The sequence below is a fragment of the Belonocnema kinseyi genome, chromosome 4 (assembly GCF_010883055.1).
Source record: "Belonocnema kinseyi isolate 2016_QV_RU_SX_M_011 chromosome 4, B_treatae_v1, whole genome shotgun sequence".
Classification (NCBI taxonomy): Eukaryota; Metazoa; Arthropoda; class Insecta; order Hymenoptera; family Cynipidae; genus Belonocnema; species Belonocnema kinseyi.
The window spans coordinates 30,299,607-30,317,127 of record NC_046660.1 but is presented as its reverse complement, the minus strand read 5'-3'; the positions used below and the strand labels follow the sequence as shown (position 1 = coordinate 30,317,127).

The following is a 17,521-nucleotide window of genomic DNA, read 5'->3' as shown; positions in this document are numbered from 1 at the left end:
TTTTTTCTGTTATTTGCCGTAAGCTAAATATTTGATCCGTACATGACCTTCCTGGCATAAATCCACTTTGGACTTCCCAAATCTTTGTTTCTGTTATTTTCACTACCCTACGATTAAGTATTTTTGAATATATTTTACTTACAGTGCTTAATAAGCTAATCCCTCTGTAATTATTGCACTCGCGAAGTAGATTGGGGAAATATGGCCGCTCCCGCAAAACACGTTTTTTATTATTGCTTGCGATGAGCATGATAACTCCGGGAACGATTGTCTGCAATTCAAAATCCAAAAGTACAAGTATTAGACTTGCTACAGGTCTGATGGTTCCGGAAAATTAGGGAATGTCAGGGAAAACATGATAGAGTACGGGCATTTTCGATAAAGTGAAATTATTTGTATTATTATCATTAAAAATTGCAACTATTTAGTTGCAATTTGATCTGTGTTTGTTAAGGATTCAAATTATTTGGTTGAAAATCCTTTTCATTTTGCTGATTTTAACTATTTTTTGAATATAATTAAAATCCTTTTTGATTAAAATATCAAATATTACGTTTTTCCTCAAAAAATTATCTTCTTTGGTTAATAATTCTATTACATAGTTAAAAGTGAAACTGCTTTGTTTATAATTAATTTATTTGGTTGATGACTGATCATTTTAGTTGATGAACATTTTTTTCAACATTTAATTACTTCCTTGGAAATTAAGATTTCTAGTTGACAATTAATTGTTTTAAGTGGAAATTTAAGTCGTAAATACGTGTTTCAGAATTTATCTTCTTAAGATGAAAATTTAAATATTTGGTTAAAAATTCCTGTATTTGATTGAAAATTCGAATTTTCTGGGAGATCATTTAATCTTCTAGGTAACTCATTCATTTTTTAGTTTAAAATTGCTTTATGAATTCAAATATTTTATTGAAAATGTATGTATCTTGTGTAGAAATCATCTTTTTGGTTGAAAATTAGTTTTTTCTAATTTACAATTAATTTCTTTAACTGTCAATGTTACTGTTGCAATTTTTTGTCGGAAATTGATCTTTTTAAATATAAGTTTAATCTTTTTTATTAAAAAATTTACTATTTCGTTGAAAATTTAATTTCATTTAATTAAAAATTCATTTTTTTTCTGCAAATTCGTCTTTTTTGTTAGAAGCGTACTCTCAATTGTTTAAAATTGATCTTTTCGGTCACAAATTAATTTCTTTGCTAGAAAATTAAACTATATTGCTGAAAATTTCTTTGTTATGTTTTTTTTTGCTTAATAATTTATTTTGCTAACTGAAAATTTAACTATTTTATTTTTGGTTTAAAATTTATCTTTTTAGTTAAAAATGCATGTAATAATTATAATCTTTTAATAATTAATCATTTTATTTGAAAATTGACTAGTTCTATTCCAATTTTGGTGCCAAAGTCACCTTATTCTTTGATAGAAGCGTAATCTTTTTCGTGAAAAAATTATTTGTTTTGTAGGAAATTCAAGAGTTCCTTCTTTTAACAACTCATCATTTATCTGGTCGAAAAATAAATTTCCACTTAAAACAATCAACTGTCAATTAGAAATCTTAATTTTCAACAAAGTAATTATATTTTGAAAGAAATGTTTATCTAGTCTAAAATGTTTAAATAGTCATCAACCAAATAAATTAATTTTAAACAAAGTAGTTTCTCTTTCAACTATGTAATGGAATTATTAACCAAAGAAGATCATTTTTTAACGAAAAACGTGATATTTAATATTTTAATCAAAAAGGGTTTTAATTTTATGCAAAAAATAGTTGAATTCAGCGAAATAATTGAGAACCTGCATTTCAGTGACGTCACGGCCACCAAACATTTTTTTAACGTAAAATATTTCTTCTTGTTTAACACTCAAAAATATTCGATACGTATTTTTTTTAATATGACACGCAAAGTTTTCGAGAAAATTTAAAAAATATGTTATGTTCATAAAAAAGTACCTTTTTGAATTGCTTATACTTTAGTATTAAGCAAAACTGTAAAAATTCATACGGTATATAAAATGTGGGACTTTTTCTCATATTTCGAAAAAAGCATACTAAAATCTACTTTAAATATTTATTTAATGATATAAATCAAATATTTATAAATGAAAAGATTTTTGTTTTAATTTGGAGCTGCTTTTTTATTTATTTATTTTTTATTTTAAAGAGTAGACTAAAAGTTTTTCTTAATCTGGTAAAAATTTGGTAGTGGGTAGACAAATACTTATAAAGAAATAAATTTTGAATATATTAAATTAACAAAATAAAAATATACGATTTTGCAAGTGGATAGTTGTGTTTTACTTATCAATTATTCAGTGGAGTCCCAGTCCGAACGAGTCACGGTGCGGTACGCTTAACGAGCGCTATTCCAAAATTCATTGCTTCGAGAATATTTTACCAAACACTCCGAAATTTTTACCAAATCAAGAAAAACGTTTAGTACACTACATAAAATAATAAAAAAAAACGGGTCCAAATTGAAAAAATCTGTTTGTTCGTAAATATTTAATGTATATCATTAAATAAATAATTGAAGTGGATTAGTATACTATTTAGTATACTATTTTCATTTCTCGAAAACTTTTTAATAAAAATAATAAAAAATGTGAAATGTCAATTTTCAGTTAGAAAAGTTAATTTTCAACAACAAATAAACTATTCCTACCAAAGAAAGGACTTTAAACTAAAACGATGAATCTTATGATAACAAAATATTTTTTTATTAAAGCAGTTTAATGTTCGGTTAAACAGTTCAACTTTCTACTAAATACTTTAATTTTCTAGTTTAGAAAACAAATCTTCTGCAGAAGATTCTAATTTGGAAAGTAAAAATGTGAATTTTTAATAAAAAAAGTAATACCTACCGAAAATTCATAATTTTCAACTAGAAATTTGTATTTAAACCAAAATAATTAAATTTCTACAGAATAAGCTGAACTTTAAAATTATAAAATAAAAAAATCCATGCCGTTGTTGAAATTTCGAGCTAAACACGTACATTTTTTTACGAATAAGTTTAAGTTTTAGTTTAAAAGGAGTAGATTTTCAAAAAATTGTTAAAAATCCAAAAAATAATTCGAATATGTAAGAAATTCTAAAATTTGTAATAAAAAAATGAATTTCCAAGAAAAGATATAAATAGTAGGAATTTAAACCATTCATAGAATAATAGTTTGAACAAAAACTGATGTTCCTTTTTAACGCTTTTGAAATATTAGATTTTTTAATTGTGAACCACATAGTTTATTTTTTGAAGCTAGTTTTAAAAAGTTTGTATGATTCTTTAATTATTAGAGTTTATAATTCATATGTATTTGCATTTCCTAGGTTTAAAAAATCGTCTGGAAAATCCCCCCCCCCCCTAATAAAGAATTTACATAATGCATCCACGACTACTAACGAGTTAGTATCCAATACTGGAAAAAATACACATGTGGTTTTATAGTGATGCAGTAAATTCTTTATTTTTCCAAATTGGAAATGTACAAGAATTTAACATTTTTCACTAAGGACTTGATTCACAGTCTTCAGAAGTGGGAACTTGCCTCCTCCACAGTGTCCATTGAAATCATCTTGTTCTATACTGTCCACAAATACACCAGCGAGATGGATACTTTTTGCATATTCAGCTTTGGTTTTCATGGAGGTGAAAATAAATATTCAAATTTTATCCTTGCAACTTTATTGAAATTAAAACTTGAAAAAAATCTTATGTGAAGACTCACGCAACGTTTTCATAACCAGTCACATCCTTCCCTTTGTAAATATATGGGACTTGTTGTTCTTTGTCGTAGATTCGTTTCCATACACGATTTTTTTCCTTTGGGCAAGTATAGTAATAGCTTGTAGTTGATGACCTATATTTTACAGCATCGACAAATGATTCGTCACTACCAACTTGTTTTGCATTAGCTAGAGTATAGTCAGTGCCGGATCATGGGGAGGGCTTGGTGGTGCTGAATCACCGGGCCCCACGCTAGTGGGGGCCCCCTTCTCCCCAAGAAAAACATATAATATACAGTAAAATAACCCGCTTATAAACAAAAATAATAAAGTCCTAAAAAAAATTTTAGTAAAATTTTTTCAATTAAATTTTTGAATTTTTTTATCATGAACTAATTTTAAATGAAAGTAAAATTTTAAGTCCAGCCGCCTTAAAGGGGCCCCAACGTTATTTTAGCTCCGGGCCCCGAAAGGTCTTAATCCGCCCATGAGTATAGGACATTCCCTTAAAAGTAGTTCCCAGTATCAACTTCTTTGTTGGAGCTCCTTTCGAAATCCAGTATTTCACGATGGAATCCTGCGAACAGAATTGGTTACAAAATAATTATTCTGTTAGTTTCTTATTTTTTAGCAATTTTGAGTCATGCTTGTTCCGGTTTAGTTGGCTACCATTAATGGAAAGTGCATTTACAATAGAATCTGAGTTTGGCTAATTTTTTCGTAAGAATTTTCTTATTATTTGGGTAAATGCAGCTTCTACTATTCTATTGAAAACCCAGCAAAAAATTGTTTCTCTTCATAATAATTTAATTCAGTAGATCATAATACTTCCTTTTAATAGGTAAAGATAACCTTTGACAACATTGAAAAAAATCAAATCTATATGAATAAAAAAATTTGTTTGTCATATTTCCAAAGATCATGGGGTGCAATCGATCACTTTTAAAGGGAAGGTAAATTGTTGTTTGTGAATTAAATTTTTGCTTGTGGTTTGAAATGTGAAATAGGCCTTGTCTTTTTTCATACGATTGAAGCACTAATTCCTAATTATAAAGACAAAGTTTTAAAAATGGATCAAAAATTAGTATATCATTCTTCTATTAGATAATTCTTGAATTGTTCAATAGAGTTTCTAATCTTAAACCTGTAATGCTGATACTTCATAAAACTAAAAAATGATGAATTGAAAAATTACACAGGAACAAAAAAATAGGCCCTGAATTTTCGACGAGACCCATGTTTTTATATGTATAGAAAAGGAAACATGTTTTCGCGTTAAAAATTTCGGATCTTTTTTTGTGCGAGTGTTATTATTGACCAGTGGGATTTAGTATTTGAATATATCATTTTATTGTTAAAATTGGAAAGCAGTTATGGCATACAGTTAATCAATGCAGTAACGGCATGATGTACTAGATATCTCGTAAGATTTTTTCTTGGTGAACCACTATTCTACATTGAAAAAAATTCTTTAATAAGACTTAAATCTTTGCATTATACTCAGAAGCTTTATGACCCTTTTTCAGGGCGAGAATTTGTTTCCAAATATAATTTTTGATTTTCTTCTTATAGACCATGCAAGCTACCACAAAAGGCGAAGTGTTAATTTGTGTGGAACGTTTGCTAATGTTTCAACTTTTATCAAAACATTTTTGTATCCTTCATTATTTCCGAGAAAATGCAAACATTTAATTTTACGAAATTATTTCATCAGTGTGAAGCAGTTGTTTATGATAAAAAAACTCATAAGATACGCAGTGCATATTTCCAGCTTTTGCTGAAGAAGTGAGATTTTTCAGAAAATATACCTTACATTAATTTTTTCTAAAAGAGTCACTGTTTGGTTATTTTTCAAAGTTTCTTAATTTTTTTGAGATAAATTAAAGAAAAAGAATTCCGTTGTCAAATCAAAAAGAACATCCCGAATACCTATGTTCGCTCAGAAAAGATAGCATTACAAAGTAACATTTGTCCGTTTTTTACCAGGTAATTTTGAAACGAGTAAAATCATTATACGAAAAATAATTAAATTGTGACTTGCGTCTTCCTTTATTTACCACAGAATGATGTATCAGAATAGTAAATTATTCTGAAATATTTAGCTAGGGATTTCAAGTACTTTTTTAAATCTGAAATAGAATTAGTTTATTGTAGAAACGATTCAAACCATTGTAGTTGCAAATTTAGATAGTGCTATTTAAAATTTGAACCTTTAGAAATTTAATAATAATTTTAGAGTTCAATAAAAGAATATACTGAGTAATAATGTAAATTTGGAGATCAAAAATGTAACATTTAAACAATTCTAAATTTGTCAAGTATAAACCTAATCCATTCAGATATAATTTATCAATATTTTCGATCAGACAAAGGAAATTTTAGACAGCAGTAGGATTTCAAATCACAAACATTCACAGGGAATAATTTTAATTGTATGAATTGAAATCGAGTTAAACGGCTCTGCACTTGTAAAAATTTAAAAGTGTTTGGAAATTTTTAATGATTTGGAAATTACTAATTATAATTTTGCTTCTTTGTGTAAATTTCTAACGGTACTTTCAAATTATCAAAATTTCTTGCTAATAAATGTACTCACAACATTTAGTTTCCGATCCTCCGTGTTTTCTTTGGATGAATTATACAGTGGAGCAAGATGGCCAGATTTCAGTATTTTGCCATTAGTGTAGAGATCTCCGTGCAAATTGTATGTTCTCAAATTTATAAAGCTAACATACTTCGACATTTCTTTAATATCATATTTCTTAGCAGTTGCTTCTATACCTTCAACTGCTAAGGATAAAATAAAACCTTTTTTATCGAATTTTTCTTTTAGTGCCTTCAAGAGTAGAACGAAATTTTGTTTATCAGAATCATCTGTATTCTCTTGCGTTAGATATTGCGATTGGAGGTCGATACCATTGAATTTATATTTTTCCACGAAGTTCACAATATTACCAACAAGTTTTTCTCTCAGAGTCGGATCAAATAATATTCTATAGAGTGACGAGAATAAATATGTTCACTTTTAATATTTATATACACAACTTTTTATAAATGTAAATAATATAGAATTCTATTTTTAATCTTGGATTGAAATAGAAAACTTACTTATTTTTATTATTTTTGTCTGGAGAATCCCAAATAGAATCCTGCATTGCGACTAAGGTTTTCAAGCGTCTATTCTTTTTTCGAAGAGCGTTGATCCTTCGAAACGCATTCAAGTTGAGATCCGTGTATTCATCAGTAATTTGTATAGAAGCGTCTTTTTCAATATTAGCCAGACTGTAAAATAAGTTAGTGCAAAGAGACACATTGATCATCTCTATGTCTAGAGTTTCATCTATTTGCTCATCTCCTTGATAGGTATAGTAACAGTTAATGATTTCTGGAAATCGATGATAAGATTTAGTTTTAAAAATAGCAATCTGCATTGTTTTTTCTTAACTCTAAAGTATTCGTCTAGTAACTATAAGAACGCGATTTCTTTTTTCTGAAGTTTTTATTATAAGAAACCGTTTTAAAACAATTTCACAACGCTAGTGGGAGCGGGGCGGGCAGTTAACAGATTTGTTGGCAATCTAGGGCGTGGCGGTGAAGAGGTTTACACAGAATCTGACGTCACGCATGGAAAATATGAACGTAAATAACCATTTTTTTAAATGCTCGGAAAAAGAGAAGTTAGCAATTTTATTTTACAATTAAAGCATTCAAATACAGATTTCATACTTTTCACCCTTCTTTCCAGAATTTATATGCAAATCGAATTATTAGAAACTAATAACAAAATCCAGCTGCTCTTGTTTGTAAATATAATTATTTGTTTTTAATGTTTATTTGAATAATCTATTTTTTGTTAACAATTGATAGTTTTATTTGGAAATCCAACCCTTAAAATTTGTATTGATGATTTTTCATTTTAGTGAAAAATTCAAATACTTAGATAAGGGTTCAAATACTTTATTAAAAAATTATTTTTTTTGCAACAAGGTTCAAATATTATGTTAGGAATAAGATACTTTTTAGTTGAACATTCAACAATTTGGTTGATTTTTAAAATGTGTTTTGTTGTGCGTTCGTATTTTTTCATAGAAAATAATTCTCCTTGATTGCAAATTCGCTTTATTGGTAGAAAGTTGAATTACTTTGAGCAGAATTTGTTTCACTAACTAAAGATCTGTCACTATGGTTAAAAATTCAACTATTTTGCTGGGAAATTTGTTTGTTGAAAACCAATTTTTTCCAATGCAAACTAAACTGTTCCATGTTTGGTTAAAAATAAATTGCCTTCAGATTAAAACTTCAACTTTTTGGTTTAAAGCTAAGATACTTTCTTGAAAATTCATTTTATTACTTGAAGATTCATCTACTTGCTTAAAAACTTAACTATTTTTTAAAATTCTTTTCTTTAAATCAATTTCTTCAACTTAAGATTCGAATATTTCATTTTTAGATAAAAATTAATTATTAATCTTTATTGAAACTCCAAATACTTGGTTTAGACATTTTTTGTTTTAGTTAAAAATCAGTTTTTCGAATGAACAGATTCAAGTATTGCATCTGTGGTTAAAAAATAATCTGTTTCAGATTAGAGTAGACAAAAAAGTTTTTCAAAAGAACTTTACATAATATATGAAAGGCCATTTACATGATATATATCACTTACTCTGACACTTATTATCAGCTACTGGTAGCCTCGCTGCATGCTCGCCTAATGGCTTGGAACCTGAAGCGAACGCCCAGCATATTCCAAGAAAAAGTATTACCTTATACATCTGTAAACAATTAAATTGAAATATTAAAAATATTTAAAAGATGTTCATAATTGATTGTTAATTTTATTATTATTTTTCTTAACATTTATTTTGTTGTAATTTGTTATTGTACACATGAGATATGAGTTCATGAGGCATTATTTCTCAGACGTATCGAATTAAAAAATCTAATTTTTCAATTTAAGTCAAACTTAGATCAAGTTTTATACCATTACATTGTAGTTCCTGGAAAAAAATTTAAACCGATACATATTTACCACGAGTACAAAGGTGGAAGGGTAGGATATATTGAGATTTTCGAGGATATAATCTATTTCAAAGATTCTTAGCTTTTCTGACAATGATAAAAAACTTTCGTACAGTACAGTTTGGATAGATTTTTTGCACACTGTCCATTGATCATAGGCAGTTATTGAAAACAACTTATCATTTGACTTACAAAATTAGAGTGATAAAGAACTAACAAATTTTTAGAAAGAGGTACAGTTTTGTTAATGATATATTTTCAAAAACCATGTGAAGGTGATTTTCATAAATAAAAATAAATACTTGGCTTTTTCCCTTAATATTCTAACATAGAATATTTATATAGTCAATAAACACTTGACACCAATAAAAAGGGCGTTAAAACCCCTATTAAAACAATAATAAACGAAAAATGTTCTATAGCTATTAGGAGAGTTAAAAATGATCAGAACAGAACGGAATGTAAAAAACTCTTATTCTGATTGTTTTCTTTTAAAATGTGCACTATTTCAATTGGCTCCAGTTAAAGGCCTGACATTAATTATTTAAAAAAATTTTAAATTCATGATAATATTTTCATAAAAACATTTGAATCCTGAATTTTATTATTTTATTTATTTAGTAAAGTCACAAAAGATATTAACAGCAACTTTTTTTTAACAGAATATTCAAACTCGAGCTTCAAATTAGCAGTGTTAAAAGTATAAAATAATTTAGAGATGCTTGTACTATATTCTTAAAATTATTATCAAACGAAGAAACTATTTGATAATTATTGGATCGAATGCTTTATTTTCGCGGATAAAAACTCGGACATGGAAAGTGGAAAAATGTTAAACTCAATGTATAAATTCAACTCAATTCTTGAAAATTATATATAAAATTTGGAAAAAAATGTAAAAACTTACCGAAAGTAGTTGTTCTGTGCTCACCGAGTTTCGGTGAAACTATCCACAGCCAACTTAAACACCTATAATTTTATTTGTAAAGTAATCTTCGTGTTAATGAGACTAAGTAGACGTACCAGCAAGAATTTCTCAAACGTTCTTAAAGAATTTCACAAGAATACAGTACCCTGCTTAAACGCGCAAGTTAATTTATACTCTCTTTTACATATAGATAATCACTTAATTTACGATATTATTACTGCCGAATTTCTTATATTTTTGGTAAATATAGCTTTAGTTGAAGAATAGCATTAGTCTTAAATGATAAATCATGTGGCGTAATTCTTCTTTCTTTAATATTTTAAGAAATCAATTAATTTATTTTGGAGATATGATAAATTTTAGATACCGATCGCGCCGACTAGTCCCCCCACCATTTCAACTTCACCTATTTTTCGGGGCTATATTCCAAAAACAACCGATTATATTCACAGTCAAGATAAAAATTAGTCAATGAAATGTTACCAAAGCGTTTTTAGAAAAATAAATGAACAAATGTCTACTGGCGGATTGGTTGAAAGAAATCTGCTTGCCTACAGAACTTTATTAACATTAAATGTTTCCAAAGCTACCGCTACATAAGGTTTGGTGATAGTAACCCATTTTATGCATCTTGGACATCTATTTAACCCCATGGAATTCGTTCACGCAACCATAGAAGAGACTTTCGTTAATTTTTCTTTCGACACGTTAAATCGGAACTGTTGGCTACTGTATGTATCCCAAACTTCCTTTCAAAAGCCCTGAACGCTTCAGCATATATCTTATTCCTACAGAAGGAACCCTCGCGGAGCTCAATTTTTTCTTCAATTGTTCATTCACTCATTATGATGTGCGCGAGCTTCAATGTATGCAAACTACAATAAAAGCTTAATGCCTTAGGTAGGTACGCTTAAAAGGACCCTCCGTCCAAATCTACAGAAAGGAAACAGAGGCATTTAGTGTTCACACCTTTCCATTTGTCACCCTTATATTGCACAACAAGTTTGGAAGCGGGAGATTCAAGAGGGACATAAAGTTTGCGGTGCAAGGCCGTATAAATCGGGCTTCATATATAAAAAATAAAAATAACTGAAAATGGATCAATAAACTAAAAGACGCTTAGATCAACTGAGCGAGCAGATATAATAGGCAAAGCAGATTGGGTCCTGTGTTCAGTGTGTGATTGACTAAGTAACATTTTGTAGACCATTTACGGAAATGGTTCGAAAGTTTGCGCAAAAACTGAAAACCTAGAATCACACACCAATCAAGTAAAAGCTGCTGAGAATCAAGAAGCATATTGTTGACACAATAAAAGTGTTATCGGATGCAAGAAGGAAAATTGCGCCTCTTTAGCGGCCTCTCTGTTTCTCTAAAAAAACAAACCAAAGCCTAACGAGGTAAAAACCGAATATTCACCTCATATTTGAAGTCGGAAGCGTCTATTCCGCTGTGGCTGGTATCAGGATGGTCTATAATCCTACCGAAAAATTCGACTTATACAACACAGAAAATTACTACCAATAATTTGTTTGAATACACAGTATAAGATCTCCATAGCTATCCTAAACAACAAGACTTTTTGAAGAACTAAGACTGTGTGAAGAGAGATGTACAAACAACATGGCTCGAAGAAATGTGTAGCAGGAGACCGAAGGAACATGACAATTAACAGGTGCGTTTGCAAAGACGCAGCAGCCCATTAGCGCGTCCTGTCAACAGCTTGGATGGGCATAGAGAAATTGATGCCCCTTTCACAAACTAGCTTTACTATCTCAACTGGAATATATTGTGTAACAACAAATAACGACACTTTTCAGAGAGGTGAAGATCAGAGCGGTACAATGAGCCCTCTTCTTTTTTGAAGCACACTTTTGCCTCTATCTCTCGCGCTACAATATTCTCCTGGATCCTTGTTCGGAGACACTAATTAACACTAATTAACTGTTTTCAGGAAACACAAGATGATTAGAAAATGACCGTTACTGTATAAAGCCGTAGACCAGCCGGTAGAGAGGCTTGTCCTAAATTTAAACATTAGGAGTGAGGAATATGCACTTCTCCATCTAGATGCCGTCACATTTTAAAAGAAAAATCATCAAGTATTAATCATCAGTCGAATTTAGAACGAAGTCGACAGTCATCGCTTGAATTCATTGAAGATAACAACTAACGAATTTAAAAACTAGTGTCAACCGAAGTCACGAAAGTACGCTTGAAGTCGCATGTCATTTTCAAAATGATGTTACATTGACTTAAGCGGTCTTCGAAGTGAAAGCCCCTCAGGTCTCACCATACTCGAACGGTAATATTGAAGGTGCAACGAACCAGGCAGGGGTTCCTGACCAGCGTGGTCATGCATTGCTATATGGCTGACTAAGGCAGCATAACACTACTTAAGGCACACGGTAACACACGGGCCCTATGACAAAACGAAGTATTAACTTATAACTGAAATTTTAATTCAGATCTTTGCAGTGTTAACGTGAACAACAACACCGTATATATTTCAGTCTACATTCTAGAGCCAGTGTGTCTTTAAACAATCGTTGAAGAAAGCAAAAACAGGTTTTTTGTTTATTCCAACGAAACCGTTAATCGGATAGAGAAAAAAAGTATGTTAAAATTTTTTGTTTCACAAATATGTACAAATTGTAAGATCAAACGTTAAGATTGGTTTTTTCGTTTATTTGAGAAAAATTAAAACTATCCAAAATCGGCTTTTTCAAAATATGCAATTATTTTTGCCATGGTGAAGCAACAAGTTTGAAACTATTAGAAAATATCTCTGTCACCACACTTATGCAGTGTACAACAATTCAGTCCAAAATATGTATTAGTTTCCGCAAAAGCACATTTGTTATTAAAAATTGACTATTTTCAACTGAATTTGTACATTTTGTGCTGGTACGATATAAATTACACTGGGTGATGGCCATCTAAAGTAGTTTGACTATAAAGTGACATTTGAAATAAAACCAATTTTATAGTTAATTAAATCGTATAAAAGTGACTTCCAAAAGTGGTTATGTTTTTTTCGTACAAGAATATTAAATAAATTCATTAATGTTAAATTAATGGAATAAAGCTATTATTACTACTGCAATTTCAACGTGCAAAGCTGAAATTTGCATGAAGTGTAGAATAAAAGGTGTTCTATTATTTTTTTAAATTCACGAGACATTATTAAAAAAATTTTAAATGATTTTTTACATCTTTTCTATTAAGTTATTTTTCAGATTCAAATTTTCGAAAAAATTAATCATATATCATATTCAATCTAATGAACAATAATATGATGGCAGAATTGGAAAAGGTTAATAAAAATAATAATCTTACTCCAAACAATAAAAACATCTGCATCCAATCTTTTCTGCGAACATTGCCGTGAATCAGACATGATCATAACAAATAAATTTCTACATTAATTACAAACTTGAGCTTTATGAAATAAGAATTAATGGAGTTATTTAGTTTCTTATTGAAACAAATTTAACATATTTCGAAGCGCCAAACTCAGTTGATGTCCTATCTGCCAAGCATATAGAGATTCCTTAAAAAAAGCCCATTTTTCAATCAATAGTGTTTTTTACATTTTCATCCTGATAAAAAGGTACTGATTTTATCTAAAATTTCACTTTGTTGGTTTTCATGAAATCTTCGCGTCTTGAGACCTATGAGGAAAAAGAAATGATTTGTACGAAGGTGTCTGTTATTCCGCCTGTCCTTTGCCTGTGTGACTGTAGTCTGTATACTATAGGCACGATAATCTTCGAAAGATCGATCACATTGGATTCTGCTTTGGCTCACTGTTTTAAGGCATAAAAAGAAAGAACATGTTCGTAAATCAGCTATTTTGGATGAAAATTTAAAAAGTAAGCGCATTTTCCAAATTTTTGAAACCATGTTTTTCAATGTTTAAAAGTTCTATGTGTGGTTATTCATAATTCTCGGAATTCGATCTATTTACCTGTATACAAAATAATAACTAATAAAAGATTCCATTTTGCGAGTAAACTATGCAAGATACGAAAAAAATAAATAAACTAAAATTAGGCAATAAAATGATTATCAATTTTATTTTAAAGAATGCGCATTTTTATAACGAGACAATAAAACTACGAAGCCGAAGGAACTTTAACAAATTAGGATTCACAACCAACAAATTACTGTTTTTGATGTTTTGTCCTTCAAGTTTAAAAAGTTTTGCACAAGTGTAAGGGATATACAAAGACCGAGCGCCCCAGACGCTCTCAAACTTGCGAGCGAACCGAGCCACGCACGTAGCACGCATTGAGAATGTGTCCGCAAGGCGCACAGATTTTTAATTGCTGGAGAAAGCAATTATAATTTTTAGCCAGAGTATTGCACAAATTCTAAGGTTAGTCAATGGTCCTATGCGATTCTGGTCAAACCGCCTCATAGTGTGACCAAAATTTGTTTTGTGCACAAAAATGTTTGAAGATAACAAGAAATAAACAAATTTTTTCCTAACTTTTTAGATAAAACTTTTTAAAAAGATATTCTAATTAACCTAGCGAGAGTTTAGGTCAGGCTGATTACTAATATCTATCAGTATGAAATGCTAAACTCAAGTAAGAAAAAATTGTGATTCGCAATGATTAGTTATTTATAATTCTTAGATTGTATATAAAACGTGAAAGAAATTAATTCTTTTTTGCGAATATTTGAGAGAAGCTGATTTTTCACAATTATTTAAATACTTTTAATTATTAAATAGATACATTTAATGTGTCACAATGAATATGCTGAAATGTTTTTGCTGAATCAACGATACATGTTTTACCAATAATAAGCCGCTGTTATTTTTTGAATTCATAACAAATAATAATTATTTAAACAAAATTCATAAAAAAGACATTTTAAAGTAGAATTTTTTCGTACCGAAACAATTTTTTTTCTTATTTATCTAACTGAGAAAACGTGTTAATTATTTTAACAGTATTCGTAAAGAAATTTTCAGTTTTGTTATTTTTTTAATGATAAATATTATTTTTTTCAGAATTAACTGAAAAATCAAGGTCAGCAACTATTGTATTGGATGTTCAAAAGCACCTAAACGGTGAGTCAAGTATGACCATTCTGATATCGTGACATTCCCATATTTAAGCCACATTTATTGTTAAATTAAATATTCTAATAATTTGTTGCAGAAAAAACTGGGTTTTCAGCCCAAAAATAGGTGACGCACCTATTCTGCAATTTCACCACGTCTTTTATTGATATTTCTGTTAAAAGTTTGTGTATTTTATATTTGCAAAACGTCGCATAATAATAAATCATAAGAAAAAGAGAACTCGCAATCATTTAATATTTATTTTTGAAATACTTTTTCGTTTCTCAAAGACTACGTGAAAATAATTAATGTTGTCTCTGGGCTGGGAGTGTGGAATTATATTTATTAATATACTCCAATTCTGTCACGGCCGGGCTCTCCAGCCATAGAATGGCCAGCCCCTGACTTAAATTTCCACCCGGGTCAGAGTAGCAGAAAATAAAAAATAGTACAAAATAAGAAGAAAATGTTAAAGTAACCATAAAGCATAACATTTGTGATTAAATGTGCATTATTTCAATGAATAGTCTCAGAGAAAGGTACAAAAATAAATATAATAATATGATATACATTTGGCATAACATAGTTGAACGTAATGTAGAAAAATTTGGATTCTGGACAAAATCGAGGAAAAAGTACGAGATACGTGATGAGAATGTGTTTTTTAAAGCCAAAGGAACTTTAAAAAAAGAGAATCCACAATCAGAAAATTACAGCTGTCAATGCTTTGACTTCATATATGGAAAGCTCAAAAAGGAGAGGACTAAGGATCTTACCTGGAAGGAAGACCCTCACAAGTGCGAATAGACATGTCAGCGTCATCATTCGACATGCCTATCCTTAGGAGTTTGCTCCATAGGTGACAGTGGTTTTCTGAGTCAAAAGCCTTTTTGAGATCTACATAAAAAGCAAAGTTTCGTCGATTTGGGATAGACAAATGAATTTAAATTAAAGAAGTTAGGGTATAAATATGATCAATACAACTTTTTCCAGGCCTGAAGCCTGCCTTATTTTCAGGGAGAATGCTTATCTCGTTGACCCACGGACTCAATCTCGTCAACAGGATCTGAGAAAAGGTCTCAGTAATGTTATTTATAAGGGCACTTCCCCGGTAATTATGAGCGTTAGATTTATCACTCTTTTTATGCAACATGAATGCATGTATTTTGGCGCAGTTTGCTGGGACTCTTTCCTCAGACCAGATCCCGTTGAAGAGGCGCCCCAAGTAACTACCCAATTTCCCGGAAGGTTTTTGAAAAATTCATTGGGAATCCCATCCTTGCTGGTCACTTTATTGCATTTAAATTTCTATAAAGAGGCTTTAATTTCAATAAACTTAGTCTTAATTGTTAATCGCAGGAGACCGCAATCTAAAGATATTGAGCGCTGCTGCCCAAAAATCATTAGGATCATTACAGGCCTCTAGTGAATTCATTAGTGCATATTCGTACTGCCTCTGCTTGGATCTACGTTACTCCAGAAAATAATTTTGATTTCTAGATATTTGCCCCCTCCTTATTGGCAAAACCCGATCTTTTAAAGACATTTAAAGATTTTCTATGCCTACGGCGCATGACTCTAAAGTCTTCATCATCCCAAGGTTTTTTCCCTGGGGTATGCCATTCAGGCTTTACAAGCAAAATCAATTAATCAGCGACAGATGAGATTAAGACAATTAAATTATTATTTAGGGTATCTATTTCGCCAAAGGAGTACGCAGATTTCTCAGTAATAGACATTTCTTGTATATAGACCCATTTGCGGTTTTCATTTCAAATTATTTTATTGTACCATAAAAATGAGTCCCTATTTACACTTATGTCCATCTGTATGAAATACGAAATATCAACGCGAACCGGAAGATGGTCGGATGTAGTAGGCAATTAAACTACTTCAAAATGAGAAATAAGGTGTATTAAGCGAATATTACACGCAACAAGATCGTTAATACTCATACCTTGAAACCAAAAAAACGTATAATTGCCTGTAAAATCTTTTGGGAATCTCCTATTTATACAATGCTGCAGAATTTTCGGGAGGAATAACCCTTTTAGGTCATTCAGGTTGCCGATAAGAGCATTGAAATCGCCTACTTGAAGACATTGTTAAATCTGGATCACCCGATATAACCCCCGAAAGGTCCTCCTCAAAAGTCTACTCGAATAGCTTAGCATTCATAGATGGTTTAAAATAAACATTACCCACAATAAATTGAAATGCCCTCCGCCGAAATTTGACAAAAATACATGTAGGAGAAATAAATAAAATTTTTAAGTTAAATACAGCTTTGTTAATAAAAATTGTTTAACCCCCATTAGGGCAGTCGACTCTAGCAGAACTTTTCGGACTACTTACAATAGCGGTGTGATCAGGAATCCAAACAGGGGATTTTAAATTCTGTAAAGGTACCCATGTCTGGCACAGGCAGATTATGTCCAACCTGAGTACGTAATTTGCGATATCAGACAAATTCGAAAGACCGTGAGTATTCCGGAAAAAGATGTGAAGATTGTTGCCTTCAGAAGATTGAAAAATGAGATGCTGATTCTCGACTTCTTTGTCTGCTACTAATTGCCAAACCTTGTCAGGCCTAGTAGGTTTTTGATTTTTTGACTGAGGCTTTTTCATCTTTAAAGCATTTTTTCTCATAAAGGAGTACATGGATCTACTCGATCCATCCATTATGCGCTTTTGTCGTGTTTTTGGATTTGTTTCTTGACGAGAAGTTTATTTCGGTCAAAATCGGTTAATTTCCCTTTTCAT

At 30.4% G+C, this 17,521-nt stretch overlaps 1 protein-coding gene across 1 annotated transcript in view; it reads right to left on the bottom strand.

Annotated features, from left to right (window-relative positions):
• LOC117170811 (probable chitinase 10) overlaps positions 1-12,043 on the bottom strand; it is a 14,082-nt gene extending 2,039 nt beyond the window's left edge. The window contains exons 1-7 of the mRNA XM_033357853.1: positions 11,975-12,043; positions 8,398-8,506; positions 6,843-7,119; positions 6,331-6,727; positions 4,200-4,311; positions 3,557-3,640; positions 3,412-3,427 (exon numbers count right to left, since the gene is read on the bottom strand). Coding sequence (XP_033213744.1) covers positions 3,412-3,427; positions 3,557-3,640; positions 4,200-4,311; positions 6,331-6,727; positions 6,843-7,119; positions 8,398-8,506; positions 11,975-12,043 — 1,064 coding nt within the window. The remainder of the gene's footprint in view (positions 1-3,411; positions 3,428-3,556; positions 3,641-4,199; positions 4,312-6,330; positions 6,728-6,842; positions 7,120-8,397; positions 8,507-11,974) is intronic.
• Between the last annotated feature and the right edge of the window lie 5,478 nt (positions 12,044-17,521).